The sequence below is a fragment of the Dendrobates tinctorius genome, unplaced genomic scaffold, assembly GCF_039654945.1.
Source record: "Dendrobates tinctorius isolate UK_male_01 unplaced genomic scaffold, ASM3965494v1 ptg000162l, whole genome shotgun sequence".
In the NCBI taxonomy this organism is placed as follows: Eukaryota; Metazoa; Chordata; class Amphibia; order Anura; family Dendrobatidae; genus Dendrobates; species Dendrobates tinctorius.
In genome coordinates this window covers 14,125,937-14,145,018 of record NW_027361829.1, presented here as the reverse complement: position 1 = coordinate 14,145,018, position 19,082 = coordinate 14,125,937, and the positions used below count along the sequence as shown (strand labels likewise).

The window sequence follows — 19,082 nt, the reverse complement described above, 5'->3', positions numbered from 1 at the left end:
TGATATGGTGTGGTTATCATCAAAAAATATTGCTATGAAGGTGGCTTCTCCTAAGTTTAAGCCTAGATTTATTGGACCTTACAAGATTTTGGAGATTATTAATCCGGTCTCTTTTCGTTTGGCTCTTCCTGTCACATTTAAGATCCATAATGTGTTCCATAAATCCTTGTTGAAGAGGTTTGTTGAGCCAGTTGTGCCTGAGGTGGCACCTCCGGACCCTGTATTGGTTGAAGGTAACTTGGAATATGAGGTAGAGAAAATTCTGGATTCCCGTCTGGCTAGACGGAGACTCCAGTATTTGGTTAAGTGGAAGGGTTATGGTCAGGAGGATAATTCCTGGGTCTCTGCCTCTGATATTCATGCCAAAAGATTGGTGAGTGCCTTTCATCGGGCTCACCCTGATCGCCCTGGTAGCGTTGTTGAGGGTTCGGTGACCCCTCCTCAAGGGGGGGGTACTGTTGTGAGTTCATTTTCCCCTCCGTCACTGAGGCCTGGTGAACTCCCTATTCTAGTGAAGGAAGGTAGTGAGCCTGATTATCAGGCACCTGGGACTAATGAAGACGATTGGCTGAGTGGAGTCACTGACTGGATTTAAGGCAGCCTACGCCCTTTCTGCCCTGCGGGTGATTTCTCTGTGGACTCTTGGACACCAGTCTGATTCCTGCTCTCCTAAAGCTAAGTTTTCTGTTTTGCCTTTTTGCATCTAAGATTTGTTTTTGTTTTTCTTGCTTTTTGATTCTGCCACTCCCTGCTGGAGTGTGCAGTGTTCCTTGAGCTCTGTCTTCTGAAAGTACCTGAGTGCTGATTTAGTTTTTGAAGCTTAGTTGCTTCAGGGCCATTTTTATATCAGCTTGTTGGCTTTTGTCTCTCATAGGGTTTTGGCAGATTGCAGACAGCAGCCTTCCTATCCGTTCCTATCTAGGTAGTTGTTGGGCCCCGTCTTTGCTCAGCCTGTCTTTCTGTCTGTGTAAGTGTTTTCATCTTGCTTCACCGTCATTATATGTGGGGGGCTGCCTATTGCTTTGGGGTCTGCTCTGGGGCAGTTAGATTTCCCCTTTCCTTCTTTAGGCCTATGTATCTCTCCGGCTGTGATCGAGGGGTCTAGGTCATCGTAGGAACCCCCCACGGCTACTGCTAGTTGTGTTGATAGGTTCAGGGGTCTGCAATCTGATAGTTGCCAACTTCTCTGGTTTTCAGGACTTAGCTAGCATTTCTGTTTTTGCCTCCTACGGTGACTCAATCATAACAGGTTCGATTACTGCAATACCAGATTTATATTTAGTTTTTATTTTTGGCTGCTGTCACACACTAAAAGACGCTTTTTTTTGTTTTCAAAAACTAGTTTATGCATCACCATATTTTGAGAGCTATAATTTTTCCATGTTTCTGCCGACAGAGTCATGTGAGGGCTTGTTTTTTACTAGACTAGTTGACATTTTTATTGGCACCATTCTCGGGCTCATGACATTTTTTGATTGCTTTCTATTCAGATTTTGGAAGGCAGAATAAACAAAAACTAACAATGCTGGAATTGTTTTTTGGGCTTTTTTTGATGCTGTTCCGCATGTGGTAAAATTGATAAGGCAGCTTTATTCTTTGGGTCAGTACGATTGCAGCGGTACCCCCATATATATCTTTTGTTATGTTTTGGCACTTTTACACAGTAAAAATTATTTTATAGAAAAAATTATTTTTACAACGCTTAATTCTGAGAGCTATAACTTTTTATTTTTTGGCTGATGGAGTTGTATGGCAGCTTGATTTTTTGCGGGACGAGATGACTATTTCAGCGATACCTTTTATACATTAGTCTTTTTGATCATGTTTTATTTCATTTTTTGTTCAGGGGTATGATGATAAAGCATCATATTTTGCCTCGCTTTTTTTTTTCTTACTGGGACAGTTTTATAGGTCTGGTCGTTCTGGACGTGGTGATACAAAATAAGTGCACTTATATTGTTTTGTGGTTTTTTTTCATAATATCATAATATTTATGGCTACAATATAATTTTTTTTCCTTTTTTGTGATTTAAAAAAGTATATTTTTACAACTTTTTTTTGTTTTTTTTTTCATAATATAATATTTATGGCTACAATATAATTTTTTTTCCTTTTTTGTGATTTAAAAAAGTATATTTTTACAACTTTTTTTTTTTACTTCGTCCCACTATGGGACTCTGTTAAAAGTTAAGGCAGTGCAGTACCATTGATATACCTTATAACCTGTCAGCCCTACACTGACATGCACTGCACATGATCTAAGTAACTTTCTAGTGCCTGGTGAATCAGATATCATCATGACAACATCAGGTCACCATGGCAACGATCGGGACCCCGCGATGACAGGCATTCTTCCCTCTGGCGGCACTCTAAATGCTGCAATCACACCTATCACAGCATTTAAGGGATTAACATGCCTGGAGCTGTCCGGGCACCTCTCCTGGCACTGATAGTCGTCGGGTGTCAGCTGTCAGAATCAGCTGACACTCGACGGCTATCACCTGCACACAGCCCCTTGTGTGCGGGTGATCACCATGACCTACATGTACTTCACCAGGAAGTCCTTCTCAATCATGACATTATAAAAATTTCAAAATGTTAACATTATTTGTCAAATTTTAGATATTTTCATAAACACGCAAATCATATCAACCAAAATGTACCAAGAACATGATGTACAATATGTTATGAAAAAAATATTCTCAGATTCACTACGATCCGTTAAAGCGTTTCAGAGTTATTACTATAAAAAATGACACTGGTCAGATTTAAAAAATTTGGCCTGGTCGTTAAGGTCAAAATTAGCTCCATCACTAAGGGAAGAGTGCTATGTCAAAGTCTGAATGTCACGACATGTTTGTTGACGTGTCTTACCGCACAAAGGAGATTTCGGAGAACTTTAAAGAATAGTTGTTGATGCTCATCTGGAATAAGTTGTCTAAGTCTAATCTTTTTGACTAATTTGTTGGATCTTGTTCTTTTTGAATTTGTGTGAAAATCTGATGTAGCTTTAGGTCAAATTTTTGTAGAAATATAGAAAATTCTGACGGGTTTACCAACTTTCAAGCAAAACTATACTAAGAAATCACTACTAATGTAATTCTTTTTTCCAAACAGGGTGTTCGGTTTTGTGGCCAGAAAGGGAAATGGCAATGACAATATCTGTCATCTTTTTGCGGAACACGATCCAGAACAACCTGCTAGTGCCATTGTGAACTTTGTGTCAAAGGTCATGATTGGGTCTCAGAAAAAAATGTAAAACGACTCAGTAAAAGAATTGATTGAAGGACAATAATCCAATTGTGCCTTACTTTTTTATCTACATATAAGCATAAATACAAATAATTACAAGACTGAGAAGATAAGTAGAAAAGGAAAATCTTCAGCGCGGTATCAAGAAATTCATGACACATTCCCCTCTTATTTTAAAATGATTTGATTCATTGAGACTTTCAGTATTATGGTTCCAGAGATTATATTATATATACAGTTTTATGGTATTTTCTCACTTTCTGAAAATATTGCATAGGAAACATTGTTAACATGTTTTTACTCTGTACAATAAAAATAAAAGCAAACTTTTTAATATTTTAAACCTCTAAAGAGCTTACACGTCCTAGCAGAAATCACTGCTGCCTTTTATATTTCTTCTTCCAAAAATAGCAAAAAATCTCATTACTGGATAACAATCTATTTTTAATAAAATAAAAATGCGCACAAAAAAAATCATAGACCATGGATATGGCTGTGTAAATTAACCCCACTTTTAGCTTCTTTAATGTTTTAAAACAATAGTTTTATATATTAAACCCAAATAACTAAGTCGGAAAACAAGAAAGGAGAAACAACTTAGGAAATTAAGCAGTTGTTAAAGTATGTTTGTTTTTGAAAATGGTGAGTGCAAGTGGTTTAGAGAATAAGTTGAGAATTCTCATTCTATTGTGAGGAGGTTAGCGCACTAAAGGTTTACTGTAAGTGGAACGCTGAAGGAAATTAAGTAGGTGACCATCAAAGGTTAGTGAAAAGAAGATGAGTTGTTTGGGAAGAATTTTGTCACCCAGAACAGTATATTTAAGGTAAACTAAAATTTTCACAAAGTGAAGATTTTCCCAGCATAAAATGCTAAGCATAATTTAAGGTAATAAAAGAAATTATGATTAGTTTAACACCTAATATCCCAATGTGTATGTAGATAGCCGTTAAAAAGTACAGTGCAGTAAAGGCAATATTCAAGTTAACAGGTATCGGAGATGTTGAACATTCTGCAATCTGCGCTTGTCATGTTATAGAGAAGGAGCAGATTGTTATTTAGTTTTGCGGAAAAATATTTAAAAACTTGTATTATATTTTTCGATGAGTCTGCAGATGGATATAAGAACTTCCCTCTGGAATTATTATCCCACACAGCAGGAATTGACTGCATTCTCATTAAGGCTAGATTCACATTAGCGTTTGAGTCCACAGCGTGGAGCTGCGGACTTCTTTCCTTAAACTCCGCCTACTCCCGCATGCGTCCTGCGTACCTATCTTTAACAATGTGTACACAGGGACATGTGTTTTGAAGTGCCCTCCGAACGCAACATGCTGCATTTTCTTGCGTTTGGGCACATCAAACCGACGCACGCAGACACATCCACATACAACGCATGTCCCTGCATACACAATTTTAAAGATAGTTACGCAGGACGCATGTTGAATCCATTCACCTTTACATGATCATGGAACCTCCAACGGTATATGCAGTAGATGGTTCTTAGTACGGTTGGGTATTCCTAACAATGTCTACATGTCCGTAAATATCAATTCTTAATATAGAGGGGATACATAGAACTTCAGCCACTTTGTCAACAATGGAAACTAGATACTATTTTTATTTTTTGAATCTTTATCTTTAGGCTATGTTCACAAGTTGCATTTTTTGCTGTGTGTTTTTTTTAATGGAAATTAAAAGCTGCTTTTTACAGTACCAACAAAAGTTACGAGACTTTAGAACGCTCATGCACACACTTTGTTTTTCCTGACTGAATTGGAAAATTGCTGCGATTTTGCAAACTGCGGCATTTCACTTCCTTCAGCATTTTTGCAGTGTTTTTTTTCACAGAAAAGCAAAAATGCAGAAAAAACACAGGTATTGGGTTTTGAAGCATTTTTGATGCAAAAACCTAGGAAATTGCATCATGGTTTTTTTGCATCACTAAACTTTATCAGCATGGACAAGAAACAATAAAAATACAGCAAAAAAAATAGTAAAAACCTGCCTTTTGTAAACAGCTTCTTTACTGCCAATAGAGCAGGTTTTGCCTGCAGAAGAAAAAAACACAGCAAAAACGCAACGTGTGAACATAACCTTACAGCCTGACTAGAAATTATCATTGTAAAGTAAACGTGTCACGTGGAAAAGTGCTATTAACCTGCAGATATGGCAAAAAGCAAAGAAAACGGGCACCATCCATAAATATCTATTTAAGTGGCATCACCATGTGCCTATAAATAAATATGCATAGGAACTCATAAGAAAAAAGTATATGCACAAAAGTAGGGATCACCAACAAAAAATATAGTCAGAAAAATTCAACAATTTTTATTATTAATATAGTGAACACAGCAGACAAAACTCTATGTTAAAAACAATTAAAAAGTCTGAACAAACAGACACAGATCATAAAACAAAGACAATGGGTCATATAATTAAATAGTAAAATACTACGAGTCCCAAGATTAGCCGTACAATCAGTAAACCGTATATAATAACAAATATCTGTTAATTATCATTGCTCACATCACCTAACAGGCAAGTGCAATCACACTCATGATATCCTAATGTCATTTATAATTAAACCTCTATGACCAGTGTTATGCAACAGATCTTGGTGGTAAAAGCTGCAGGTACAAAGCAATATAGACAGAATATTATACCAAAATATAACAGCTTATCACCATATTACCAGCGCTTTACCAGCAAACCAGATCCTGGGGGTTTGAGTGAAAACCTCCCTTCCCTAGCATAGTACCAACTGGTTCCCGGGAGTATGCAGGCATACGGCCAAATTACATGAGACCGGTAAACCCACGCGTATCGACACAGTGATGTGTCTTTTTCAAGGTCCTCGATCTGGTTTGCTGGTAAAGCGCTGGTAATATGGTGATAAGCTGTTATATTTTGGCATAATATTCTGTCTATATTGCTTTGTAACTGCAGCTTTTACCACCAAGATCTGTTGCATAGCACTGGTCAGAGAGGCTTAATTATAAATAACATTAGGATATCATGAGTGTGATTGCACTTGCCTGTTAGGTGATGTGAGCAATGATAATTAACAGATATTTGTTATTATATACGGTTTACTGATTGTACGGCTAATCTTGGGACTCATAGTATTTTACTATTTAATTATATGACCCATTGTCTTTGTTTTATGATCTGTGTCTGTTTGTTCAGACTTTTTAATTGTTTTTAACATAGAGTTTTGTCTGCTGTGTTCACTATATTAATAATAAAAATTGTTGAATTTTTCTGACTACATTTTTTGTTGGTGATCCCTACTTTTGTGCATATACTTTTTTCTTATGAGTTCCTAACCTGCAGATATGGGGATAATCTGCAGGTTAATAGCGTTGTGAACCTGCCCTGCGCCTGCACTTGGACCCTGCTGCCGTGAGGAAATTAAATGCAATAAAGGCAGCGCCAGTGTGGGTTCAGTCACCTCACTCTGTATAGACTGCAGAGCTGCTGTCAGTCAGTGACCGAAGTGTGGTTACAGCCACCGCTCTCTATACACAGAGCAGTGACTGAACCCACACCGGCGCCGCCCCCGTGACTGAAAGCAGAATGCTGCCGAGAGGAAGAAAGTTATCTTTCTCCCAGCAGCGGGAGTCTAAACGCAGGCACCGGGCAGGTTCACAAAGCTTATTATTATTACTCTTATCCCCTTATCTGCAGGATAATAGCGTTTTCTATGTGACAGGTTCACTTTAAATGAATCTGATCTTCTATCACATGTTCCAGCTGTTGTCCTTGTATGAAATGATGTCCAAATGAGGAATATTGGAAACATTGGATAGAATACCTAAAAGGAAGTACTACAGTAACATTGCTAAAACCAGTTCAGTTAGTTATGTAACTGTAGATGTTTGATTGTTACATCTTGTTGCTTTCCTTCTTCAGTACTGATGTGAACTCTTTTTATGCAGTATGTCCTTCTACTTTGAATTTACCGTCTTGAAATTATTTTTATTTGATTGTGTTTTTATTTTGTGATCAATTTTCCTATCCTAAAATTATTGGTCTTGCCAATCCTGGGCTTCTTAAAAGCCAGAAACCCATTTATGGACCAACCTGAAGTCAATGTACTTTTTAAAATGTTGACACGCTATTGTAGTGAATGCCTTATTTTAATGGTATATTACCATGTAATTTTTTATATAAGATATTTTAATGCTGCACATAATTAACAGTAGATGATAAATGTGAATATGGATTCACTTGCATTTTTGGTTGAAAACAATTTAATATTCAGCACTTCACTTCGTAGTCTTCATTAGATTTTACACAGGTACTTTGATCTTTTTTACACAGAGTATGACTCACATATATGCCAGTAATCCTGCTTTTTAAGTATACTGTTATTTCAGAGTGTTAATACATGCAAATGCAAATTTGGTAAAAGCCATGTTTAAATAATATAATGCCAGTGTATTTATCGTCCTTCTGTCATGTATACCTTACTCTGCTAGCTCTTTTTCTTCTGTACAAATGTATCCACTATGTAAAAATAATTGCTTTACACATTCTATGTATAGTCCTCTACTTTGCCATTAAATATCAACTTTATTTAGATTAAAATAAAATGTGAAATTTAAGTGAGTGTCTCAGTTATTTTACATTAAAGGGGGTAGCCTCCTCTGGGGACATTTTTTTCTTAAAGAAGCACTCCCCATCAAAGTTTATATCCTCTTAATATATTGCAATCATCATATTATATGGCACTGTGTACTTACAATTGCTCATTTTCCTTTCTACCCAGCTAATTCTGTTTTCTCTGCTTGACTTATTCCCCTCTTCATCTCCTGAGACAGCTGCCTCCTCCTCCCCCTGCCAGGGAGAAAATTGACTTTCTCCATAGAGCTTAGAAGGATTCAGCTAGTTAGTTTTTAATCACTTCATCTCATAGACCTATTGGAAAACAGAAGAATTAGCTGGGTAGAAAGACAAAATGAGCAATTGCAAGTACACAGTGTTGTATAATATGATGACAATATGCAATATTTTAAGAGAATGAAACATTTTTGAGAGAGCTTCTTTAACCCCTTTTTGACGTGGTCCTTAACCCATTCATGACCAGAGACATTTTTGGTTTTGCTATAACTTTTAATTTTTCTGTCAATATGGCCATATGAGGGTTTGTTTTTTGCGGAATGTTATACTTTTGAACAACACCATTGGTTTTAACATATCGTGTCCTGGAAAACGGGAAAAAAATTCCAAGTGCGTTGAAATTGCAAAAAAAGTGCAATCCCGCACTTGTTTTTTGTTTTGCTTTTTTTTTTAGGTTCACTAAATGCTAAAACTGACCTGCCATTATCATTCTCCAGATCATTACGAGTTCATAGACACCAAACATGTCTATCTAGGTTCTTTTTTTATTTAAGTAGTTAAAAAAAATTCCAAACTTTGTTTTAAAAAAAAAAATGTGCCATTTTCCGAGACCCGTAGCGTCTCCACTTTATGTGATCTCTGGTCGGGTGAGGGCTTATTTTTTTGCGCGCGACTTTTTTAATGATATCATATTGATGCAGATACGATCTTTTGATCCTCCATTATTGCATTTTAATGCAATGTCGCGGGGACCAAAATGCGTAATTCTGCATTTTTACTTTTCTCGCTACGCCGTTTAGCTATCAGGTTAATCCTTTTTTTATTGATAGATCGGATGATTCTGAACGTGGCGATACCAAATATGTGTATGTTTGGTTTTTTTATTGTTTTATTTTGAATGGGACAAAAGGGGGGGTGATTTGAACTTTTTTATTTTATATTTTTAAAAACATTTTTTTTTTCACTTTTGGCATGCTTCAATAGTCTCCATGAGAGACTAGAAGCTACCATAACCCGATCGGCTCTGCTACATGCAGGCGATGATCAGATCGCCTGCATGTAGCAGAATACCTCACGTGCTATGAGCAGCAACCACCGGGTGGCGCTCATAGCAATTCAGCAGTGACAACCATAGAGGTCTCCGGGAGACCTCTAGTTGTCATGCCAACCCATCGGTGACCCGCGATCACGTGAACCGTCAATCTCATCATTTCTTAGTATTTCTGGCAATCAGATTGCCTTAACCCCTTAATGACCGGAGCTTTATTCAGTTTTGCGTTTTCCTTTTTCACTCCCCTTCTTCCCAGAGCCATAACTTTTTTATTTTTCCATTATTTTTTGCGGGACTAGTTGTACTTTTGAACGACACCATTGGGTTTTCCATGTAGTGTACTCGAAAATGGGAAAAAAAATTCCAAGTGTGGTGAAATTGTTTTTTGTTTAGCTTTTTTGCTAGGTTCACTAAATGCTAAAAGTGACCTGACATTATGATTCTCCAGATCATTGCGAGTTCACAGACATTAAACATGTCTATGTTCTTTTTTATCTAAGTGATGAAAAAAAATTCCAAAGTTTGATCGTCCGTTATTGCATTTTAATGCAATGTCACAGCGACCAAAAAAGCGTAATTACGGCACTTTGATTTTTGATCAGGTTAATCCTTTTTTTATTGATAGAACGGGTAATTCTGAACGCAGCGAAACCAAATATGTGTAGGTTTGATTTTTTTTTTTTTTTTTTTTGATTGTGGTGAAAAAAACTTTTTAATTTTTTTTTATTTTTAAACACTTTTTTTTTTTTTTTAACTTTTGGCATGCTTCAATAGCTGCTACAGCCCGATCGGCTCTGCTACATAGAGGTGATGCATAGATCACCTCTATATAATAGTATTACAGCATTGTTATGAGCGCTGACCACAGTGTGGCACTCATAGCAATCTGCCATCTATGAGACCTCAGGTTGTGACGGCAACGCGTCGCTGAACCCCGATCATGTGACGTGTCGCGATGCGCTCATCTCCGGCCGCGCGCCGGAAGCACTAGTTAAAAGCCCACTGTCAGCATTTCACAGCGGGATTTAACTAGTTAATAGGCACAGCTGGATCGCCGGAGCCCACCTCAAAGTGGGGGATACTGACCGCTGACGTGCTACCCCGTCTGCGGTCAGTAAGGGGTTAAACACTGATGTCACCAGCCTCTAAGAGCACTGATCAGAGGTTGGTGCCTGGCAACCATCAATCGCACCAATCAAAGGGTGCAAACACACGGGAACTTCCCTGTGACCTGCCTAGGATCGGAGCTATAAGAGCACCGACCCTTGGCTGATTCCTGGCACTTCAGCTAGCTCTGATTGGTGCGATCGACAATAACATCGATCACACCAATCACAGCATACAGACACTGTGTGACCTGTCTGTAACCTCCCTGCATGTCCTCCTAGTAGTTGATGATTTGTACAATGCGGTTATGCTGGCCAATCTGCGTTTTGCTGGGCCTTGTATGCCACAATCGCTCGCTGCTCCTGCTGCTAGAGGCAGCACACTGGACCCCAGGCAGAGCACAGGGGAACCAGGCAGCACACAGGAGGCAGATACAACGGGGTCCCAGGCAGCTCACAGGGGCCCCAGGCAGAGCACAGGGCCACAGGCAGCGCATGGGGCCCCAGGCAGCACACGGGGGGGCAGACAGTGAATGGGGTCCCACGCAGTGCACAGGGCCCCAAGCAATGCAAAAGGGGCCACAGGCAGCATATAGGGGCCCCGGGCAGCACACGGGGCAGAGACAGTGCACAGGGCCCCAGACAGCACACGGGGGCAGACATTATGCAAGGGGGAGAAGAGACAGCGCGCAGGGCCCCCTTGTGCGCTGTCTGGGACCCCTGTACGCTGTTTGGGGGACCCCCTGTGTGATGTTTGGGGCCCCGTTCTTGAGTAAATCACTTAATCTTGTGCGATGTCTGGGGCTCCTGTGTGATGTCTGCGTCCCCTTTGCAATGTCTGGGGCCCCTTTATGCTGCCTGGGGCTCTGTGCATTGTATGGGACCCTGTTCGCTGTTTCTGCCCCCGTGTGAGCTGTCTGGGACCCCTGTACGCTGCTTGGGACCCCCTGTGCGATGTTTGGGGCCCCGTTCTTGAGTATATCACTCAATCCTGTGTGATGTCTGGGGCCCCTGTATGCTACCTTGGGCACCATTCACTGTCTCTTTCCCCTGTGTGCTGCCTGGGGCCCCTGTGTGTTGCCTTGGGCCCTGTGTGCTGCCTGGGGCCCCCGTGTGCTGCCTGGGACCCCGTTTGCTGTCTCTGCACCCCCATGTGATGCCTGGGACCCCATTCGCTGTCTCTGCCCCGTGTGCTGCCTGGGGCCCCGTTCGCTGTCTCTGCCCCCCGTGTGCTGCCTGGGGTCCTGTGCGCTGCCTGGGTCCCCTGTGTGCTGCCTGGGACCCCGTTTGCTGTCTCTGCCTCCCGCATGCTGCCTGGGGCCCCGTTTTTGATGGTTCTCAAAAGCGTGAAAAATTTGATCTACAGCAGCTGGAGTATATTCTGACTTGGAGGGGAATAATCTGGCCTAGGCCAATTTATACCCCGGGGTATAGTTTGGCCTAGGCCATAATATACCCGGAGTATGTTCTGGCTCAGAGGGATATAAACTGGCCTAGGCCAATTTATACCCCGGGGTATAGTTTGGCCTAGACTAGAATATACCCGGGGTATAATCTGGCCTAGGCCACTTTAACCCCGGATATATTCTGGGTGGGGGGTTAATCTGGCCTGTTACACTGGTACTGTTTTGTTATGAGCATATCCATTTGTGTAGTGTATACTGTGTAATATGTTGTTCTTTCTACTGTTAAGTTAATTATTCTATTGATTGGTACTGCTACACTTAAATGTGTATTACCATTGTGCTTTGTTTATTTACCATGATGTGAATTGTGTTTATTGTACTATGATGTGTTAATCTTACAATAGGGTAGGTGTAGTTTCTATTAGTGGCCACTAGATGGGGGAGCATTATAGTGTTCAAGGCTCTCAACTAGTGTATAGTGTGCAGAATAGGGATAGGAAATAGTTATGGTAGGAGGGACTGCTGTGTGATAAGGCTAGACACAGGAACAGTTAGAACCCAGAGGGCAAGGGACACCCGAACCGTCCACACGGGCTATAGGCTCAGGACGCCACAGCAGTCATGCAACTTGAAGTGAAGAGAACCTTAGCCATCCACAGCATCAGAACAGATAAGCAACGGGTCAGTGAAGTTTGAAGGGCCAGAATGTGGCAACTCATTGTTTGGGCAGAAACCCTTAGTACCGGGGCAAAACTATCAAGGGACCCCACAGAAGCAGTGAGCACGGACAGTAAAGATGCGGTGCAGATGAAAAAGACAGAACAGAAGGGCAGTACTCTCTTTCAGAGGTTTTCTTCTTCGGTAAATAATGATCTTGAATCTGGTGCAAAACAGACCGAGGGAGGCATAACCGTAGCAGAATTGCACAGAGGGAGTGCTGAAGTATCATCAGTAGAGATGAGCGACTTTGCCTTTTTTCGTGTCAAGTCGGGTTTCATGAAACCCGACTTTCTCAAAAGTCGGGTCGAACGAAATCGGCTGATTATCGTGAAAAGTCGAAGGCCGACTGAAACACGAAACCCAATGCAAGTCAATGGAGAACCACGGTCGGCAGGGAGTGGAGGACAGGAAACACACCTACAGTGCCCATTTTAATGCCAAAAACATCAATTCTTATTACTTAAGCTTGTCAACCTTAATTTACTTTATAATAATAGGCATTGAAAACTGGGGGTTATTTGGCTAAAGTTGCGGGGGGGTTAGGGCTGGCTCCAGATTTTCGTGGGCCCTGGGCCAAAGAGTATCACTGGGCTCCTTTAACACATGCCACAATTCATGATCCTCTGATACGGCAGAGAAATAGCGGTATAGTACAATGAAAAATACTTCACTTCTTACATCTCATGACTGATATCCAGTTTAAATTCTCCAATAGCTCCTAAAATGGACAGTATATTACTCCATCAAGTATTATGGCCATCGCATAGTGCGCTATACAGAGTAATGGGGACCACATATTTCTCCATACAGAATCATTGGCTCCATATAATGTTTGAAACAGTATATGATGAGCTCCACATAATGCTACAGTATATGTTGGTCCCCATGGATGAAGCTCCACTGTGTTATGGGCCCAAATAATGCTCCATATATAATGGGCCCCATTTCTAATGCTCCAGTGTATAATGGGCCCTGTAAATGCTGCCCCAGTGTCTGATGTCCACCTTTGGAATTCTCCAGTGTATGGTGGGCCCCATAAATCATTCTCCAGAGTATAGTGCTCCCCCATAATTGCTCCCAACCTTTAAAACAATTAAATAAGTCTCGCTAGGGAATCCCTGTACTCTGGACTCCTCCTCGTCCCAATCTTCCATCTCTCTGCACTTGGACTGTTTAGGCAGAGGGCGTACAGACATGATGTCATTGCGCTCTCTGACCAGAATGTCACTGTCAGGAAACGCAGAAGACGTCACGGCGGTGGAGCAGGGAGAGGTAAGTATTTCAACTTTGCAAGTGCTGTGATACTGAGCAAGCAGGGGGGGCCCACTCGTTGGTGACGGCACTGGCACAGGGCCCCTCATAGTACGGCGGTGTGTCTGACGGCGGGTGGGCCGTCACCCATGAGTTTGCCCCCCCACCTGCTCAAGGAACCTGCACTTTCATCTGCACCTTCCTCTTTGTCACCGTGTAAGGTGGTATAGTATGCGGGAAGGGGAGCCTGAGTTTCATCAGGGTCAGATTCTGGCTGTGTAGAGTGCGAGGGGAATGTAGTGGTCTGGGTCAATGTACCAGCAGAATCATCTAGCAGGGGCTGGTCATCAGTGCACTTGTGGCGCCCCCAGGAGTACAGTCACCACAGTGGCATTACCTCCCTCCTAGGGAGTGTGATGTCATGCTTGGGAGCAACGAAGGATCTCTAGCAGTTAAACCAACACACAACACAGTTCCCACTCCAGGCCAGCAGGGAGACCTCTGAACCTGACTGCGGGAGGAGGGAAGCTAGGGCAGTCTGTGAAGGGAAGGGGAAGTGTGTGGATGTGAGAAGGGGAGCTGGAGGATGAGCAGAGTTGAGGCTCACTCCTAGCTGGAGCGCATGGTCGGTATTCCAGTCTCCGAGTTTGTAGGGACACTGACGGTCCTGCAGCAGAAACCGGAGGAAGTAGCAGCTGTAAATGCTCTGTTCCCAACTAAGGCTCGGAGGCCCCAGCAGCGACGTGTGAGCCAGAAGGAAAAGGCTATGGCTGCCTACCTTATGAGAAAGTTCCAAAAGAGAGTCAACAGGGGGAACTTCAGTGAACTCAGTACTGCGAGTACCTCAGATAAGCGCTACCTATCTGCAGAGAGAGAATTCCAAATTTGCTTCCAGGCTGACCCAACTCCTCCATCTGTACTCTGGGTCCTGGACGGCACTTACCAAGTACAGGTAAAGGAACTGCACGACTGTGTCTGTCATTCTACTGCACCTGGCGCACGGCTCTGCTACATCCTGTACTGCACACCATCTACCAACTCTTTCATCTGCCCTGCGACTACGGCCCTACCTGTGCAGGGCTTCTACATCTTAGCTGCACCACAACATCTGTCCCAGAGAAGCGACACTGCAGCATGGGTCAATCTGATCAGAAATCACGGGTGGCGTCATGTATCATTCACCTATAAACGTTATTCACCCCTTTGCATGGACGCCCAGGGCGACGGAAAGGGTCATCACCACCAACGTGACACATCCACCGGCCCGGTACCGATTAACCCCACTGCCCTGGCTGGCCACCCACACTCCATGTCAGATTCATCTTGGACTGGGGAATTCACGATTTGACTTGATAACCCAGGCATGGTATGATAGAAAGAGCTACATGGACTAATGTGAAGTGTGGCCTGCTGCATCATTCACTTTTGGTGGGGGTGAAGGACACAAGGAAAGGGGTTCTTCCTGACCAGGAGCCAGCACTTGATGACTCAGTGCTTGCATTTTGTGAAACTTCAGAAGAGGAGGGCATATTAGCTGGAGTCTATTTTGGCAATGTAAGCCAAAACCAGTTCCTGATGCTCCGGCTTTAAAAGTGGTTAACCTACTCCCAGAAAAGTTAGCCTTCCAGGCGTTCCGGAGCCAGACCATGATGCAGGCTCAACACCTCCTGCTTTAGCTGCTATTGTGCTTTTGCCACTACCAACAGTTGCACCACCACCATCAGCTGGCCCCCCCACGCCCACGTCCGCGGTCTCTTCCACCAAACTTCAAAATGTTGCAGAAAATGAACCCAAAATAACATCAGATATATGGTACTGTATCAGAAGCATACAGCTCTATACAGTCAAAGGATGATTGTCAATCTCCCTATATATGCCATCAGTCACACAGAGACGCTCACAGGCTCAGTATGGATTAGACAAGAATATAAAAAGTAGACAAAGTGTACAGTATCATCAGATAGCAGGTATATATAGCATAGTTTAAACATTCTAAATCTCCGTAGATATTTCAGGAGGCAGACAGACGCTCTCAGGCTCAGTATGGATTACAACACAATATAAAAAGCCGTAAAACGGTAATGGATCTGAAGAGTACAGCTGTACACAGTGTAGGGGTCAGTGTTGTCAATCTCAGTATTTATTTCCACAGTCAGAAAATAACTCTCACTTGGTCAGTTTGGATTAGACCAGAATATAAAAAGCAGTAAATGGGTAATGTATCACAAGCGTAGAGCTGTATACACTAGTGTTGGGGTAATTTTTAAATTACATATAAATTGCAGGAGTAACCCACAGACTCTCACACACTCAGGATGGATCACACCACAATATAACAAGAAGATCCGTAAGAAATAATCACACATGTGGGACAATGTTCCAGGTGTCAATGATACACTTAGAGTGGTGGGTGGAGGAGGACTTCCTGGCAGAAAGGGTACAATATCACCATATACCAGGTATATATAGCATAGTTTAAACATTAAAAATGTACGTCTATATATTCAGGAGTAGTGTTGAGCCACCCCGCTAGTGTTCCAGTTCGTTTTGGTTCGTCGAACACGAGGCAAGTTCGTTGAATGTTTGTCGAACGTTCGACGAACGTCGAACACCATTGAAAACAATGGCAGACAAACACATACAAACACATAGAAAACAATTACAAAACACCTTAAAAGGTGTCCCAAAGCAGACAAAATGCTCAGAATACAAAAATAACATATGGAAAACGGCAACTACATATAGAAAAGAGGTGGTGGAGTAAAAGGAGGAGACACAGATATAGGCATGTCATGCCCTTATGAAGTCAAGAAAGGCTGGAATAAAAATGTAAAATATCAAAGAACAGTAAAATTCTGAAATTCTGGTATCATATACCGTCGGACTTCCCACCATAAATTAGGCCAACTGCTGATCGGGCGGCGTTATTCCCACGAACCTCCGAACAGCGTCCATGAAGGCAAAGTGTTTGGTTTCCGGGGGCAGTATGTTTCAAAGCTGAACCTTAAAGGAATGTCCAGAAGGGCACCACCAGGAGTGGAGCCTGCGGCTTAATTCAACTCCACCCGGGAAACCAACCATGCCAGCTACAGAAAATATTGACAGATTGCAAGCTTTGTTGATTCTGTGGGTGGTGGTGGATGTCCGTTTTTAGTTGTGCTAGCGATTTGTCAGCTTAATTCCGTTAACGAACGAGACTCTGGCATGCCCCCGCGGTACGCGTCAAGCTTACTAGAGGGACACGCGAGGCTCTGGCACGCGAGATCGATCAATAACAGGTCTGTCATGCCCTTACATGTCCGGGGCTGCATGCGCGCTACACTGAAAGGTCCAGCGTGTGTCGTTTACAGGTGCAGATAACCCGCTGAACTCCGTTAGTGATGGGGATCTGGGATTCCAATTCTTCCCCACGAGGATTTCCCAGTAAGTGCAGGTCAACCGTAATTCCGCAATTAGGCCTAACCGGCATTCCAGAAAGAATGTGAAAAAATTAAGTGTCCAAACCACAGGTGCTGTATACAGCTTGCTTAACAGCTGGGCTAGTATGCTGAGTAGCACGCAGTTCTTACATAAACAGGCGGCATAGCTTGGTTCACTGGTGGGCTCCTCTGCTGAGTAGCAGACAGTGCTACAAGGCCCAAAAGGATTTTATGGACAATATGCGGTAAAAAAATAATTAGAAACACACACGGTGTAGCTCCTTGACAGGTGTACAACACCGCTTGCTACCACACACTGCTACTATGCCATGAAGCAGTCTATTAACATTGAAAACCATTATTAATGTGAAAATGAAGTTACGCTTTTGGTGAACGAACCGTTCTCAAATTGAACCTCGAACAGCCGAATTTTAAGCAAAGTGTTCGAGTTCGAGCCAAAAACAGCTGGAATTTTAGCTTGGCGAACAGGTCGACTCGAACACCGCTCATCTCTAATCAGGAAGCAGACTCAGTCGTTCTCAGGCCCAGTATGGATTCGACAAGATTGTAGAAAGTTGAGAAAGGGTACAGTATCACCCGATAACAGGTATATATGTAGCATAGTTTACACATGAAAAACCTATGTCTATATATCAGGAGGCAGACTCAGAGGGTCTCAGGCCCAGTATGGATTTGACGTGATTGTATAAAGTTGAGAAAGGGTACAGTATCACTGGATAGCAGGTATATATAGCATAGTTTAAACATTAAAAATCTGCGTGTATATTTCTGGAGTCCGACAAAGACACTCACAGCCTCAGTATGGATTAGACAAGAATCTAAAAAGTAGAAAAAGGGTAATGTATTCGAAGTGTACACCAGTATACACTGTTGGGGTATTTTTCAATCTTCATATACATTTCAGTCTCAGTAAGACGGTAAGGACTCTCCGCAAGAGGAAACGAGATGGATACAAGTACAGACGGAAAGTCGAGTGATTGCAGAAATTTTGGAATTACTAATCACGGTAAAAACTCCCGGTAGAATTCTCAGAGACGATGCTGACCCTCAATTACTTTGTCTGTGGAGACAGCGAAAACAGTTCTTGTGAAGAAAGGTTTGCTGTATCGCAGTACCATGGAACCCATCACCGTTACTCATCTCCATCAAATTGTGATCACAGGGAGAGATGTAGACATTGTCCTCACTGCCTATCATGATCTGTCAGGTAACTTTGGAGTGCAAAAGACAGAAGCCACAGGACGTAGGCGATCCTATTGGCTTGGCATGAGAAGACACATTTAAAAATGTGGGCAGGAATGTCACACGTCTGTGAGTCAGAAAACCGTGAAAGCTGATGATAAACCACCACTGCATCTCATTGTGAGTCGACATCCATAACAAATGGAAGCCATTGATCATCTGAAGATAGAGCCCAGCAGGATAGGGCATAGCTACATCTTAACCATCATCTATCATTTCACCAAATTTATATTGGCAATCCCAGTGAAGTATTTAACAGGCCAGACTACACAGTGGTGGAGCAGGGAGAGGTAAGTATTGCAAGTGCTGGTGCCCTGAGCAAGCAGGGGGGGCCCACTCTTGGGGGGCGGTGGTACTGGCACAGAGCCCCTAATAGAACGCCGGTGTGTCTGACGGGTGTGCACCCCCACCGTCAGAGACACTTGATTCTACTATGAGGGACCTTGTGCCTGTGCCGTTGCCAAAGAGTGTGCCCACCCACCTGTACAGGGCAACGGCACTCGCACGGGTGCGTGCGCCAGGTGGTGACCCCAGCCCTGTGGGGGGAGGCAGCCCAGTTAGGGAGGTGGAAAAATTGGCATATGTTGATGTTGGACATTCAGCAGCTGCAAATGGAGTAATTGGAGAAATCCGCGGAAGAGGAGGACAAAAACAAGCCATTTTTCTGGCAACCTACGTGTCAACAGGGGAGGGTGGGACAAAATCCTTTGAAACCCATGCATGGTTAGCTCTAGGTTCTCCTGTGGCATGATGTTTTGGAATTTGCTTTTT

General features: G+C 42.6%; 1 protein-coding gene across 2 annotated transcripts in view; it reads left to right on the top strand.

Annotated features, from left to right (window-relative positions):
• TNS3 (tensin 3) overlaps positions 1-3,595 on the top strand; it is a 557,580-nt gene extending 553,985 nt beyond the window's left edge. For both annotated transcript variants that reach the window (XM_073549862.1, XM_073549863.1), the window contains exon 32: positions 3,118-3,595. In XM_073549862.1, the coding sequence (XP_073405963.1) occupies positions 3,118-3,259 (142 nt within the window). In that variant the 3' untranslated portion in view covers positions 3,260-3,595. The remainder of the gene's footprint in view (positions 1-3,117) is intronic.
• The last annotated feature ends 15,487 nt before the right edge of the window (positions 3,596-19,082 follow it).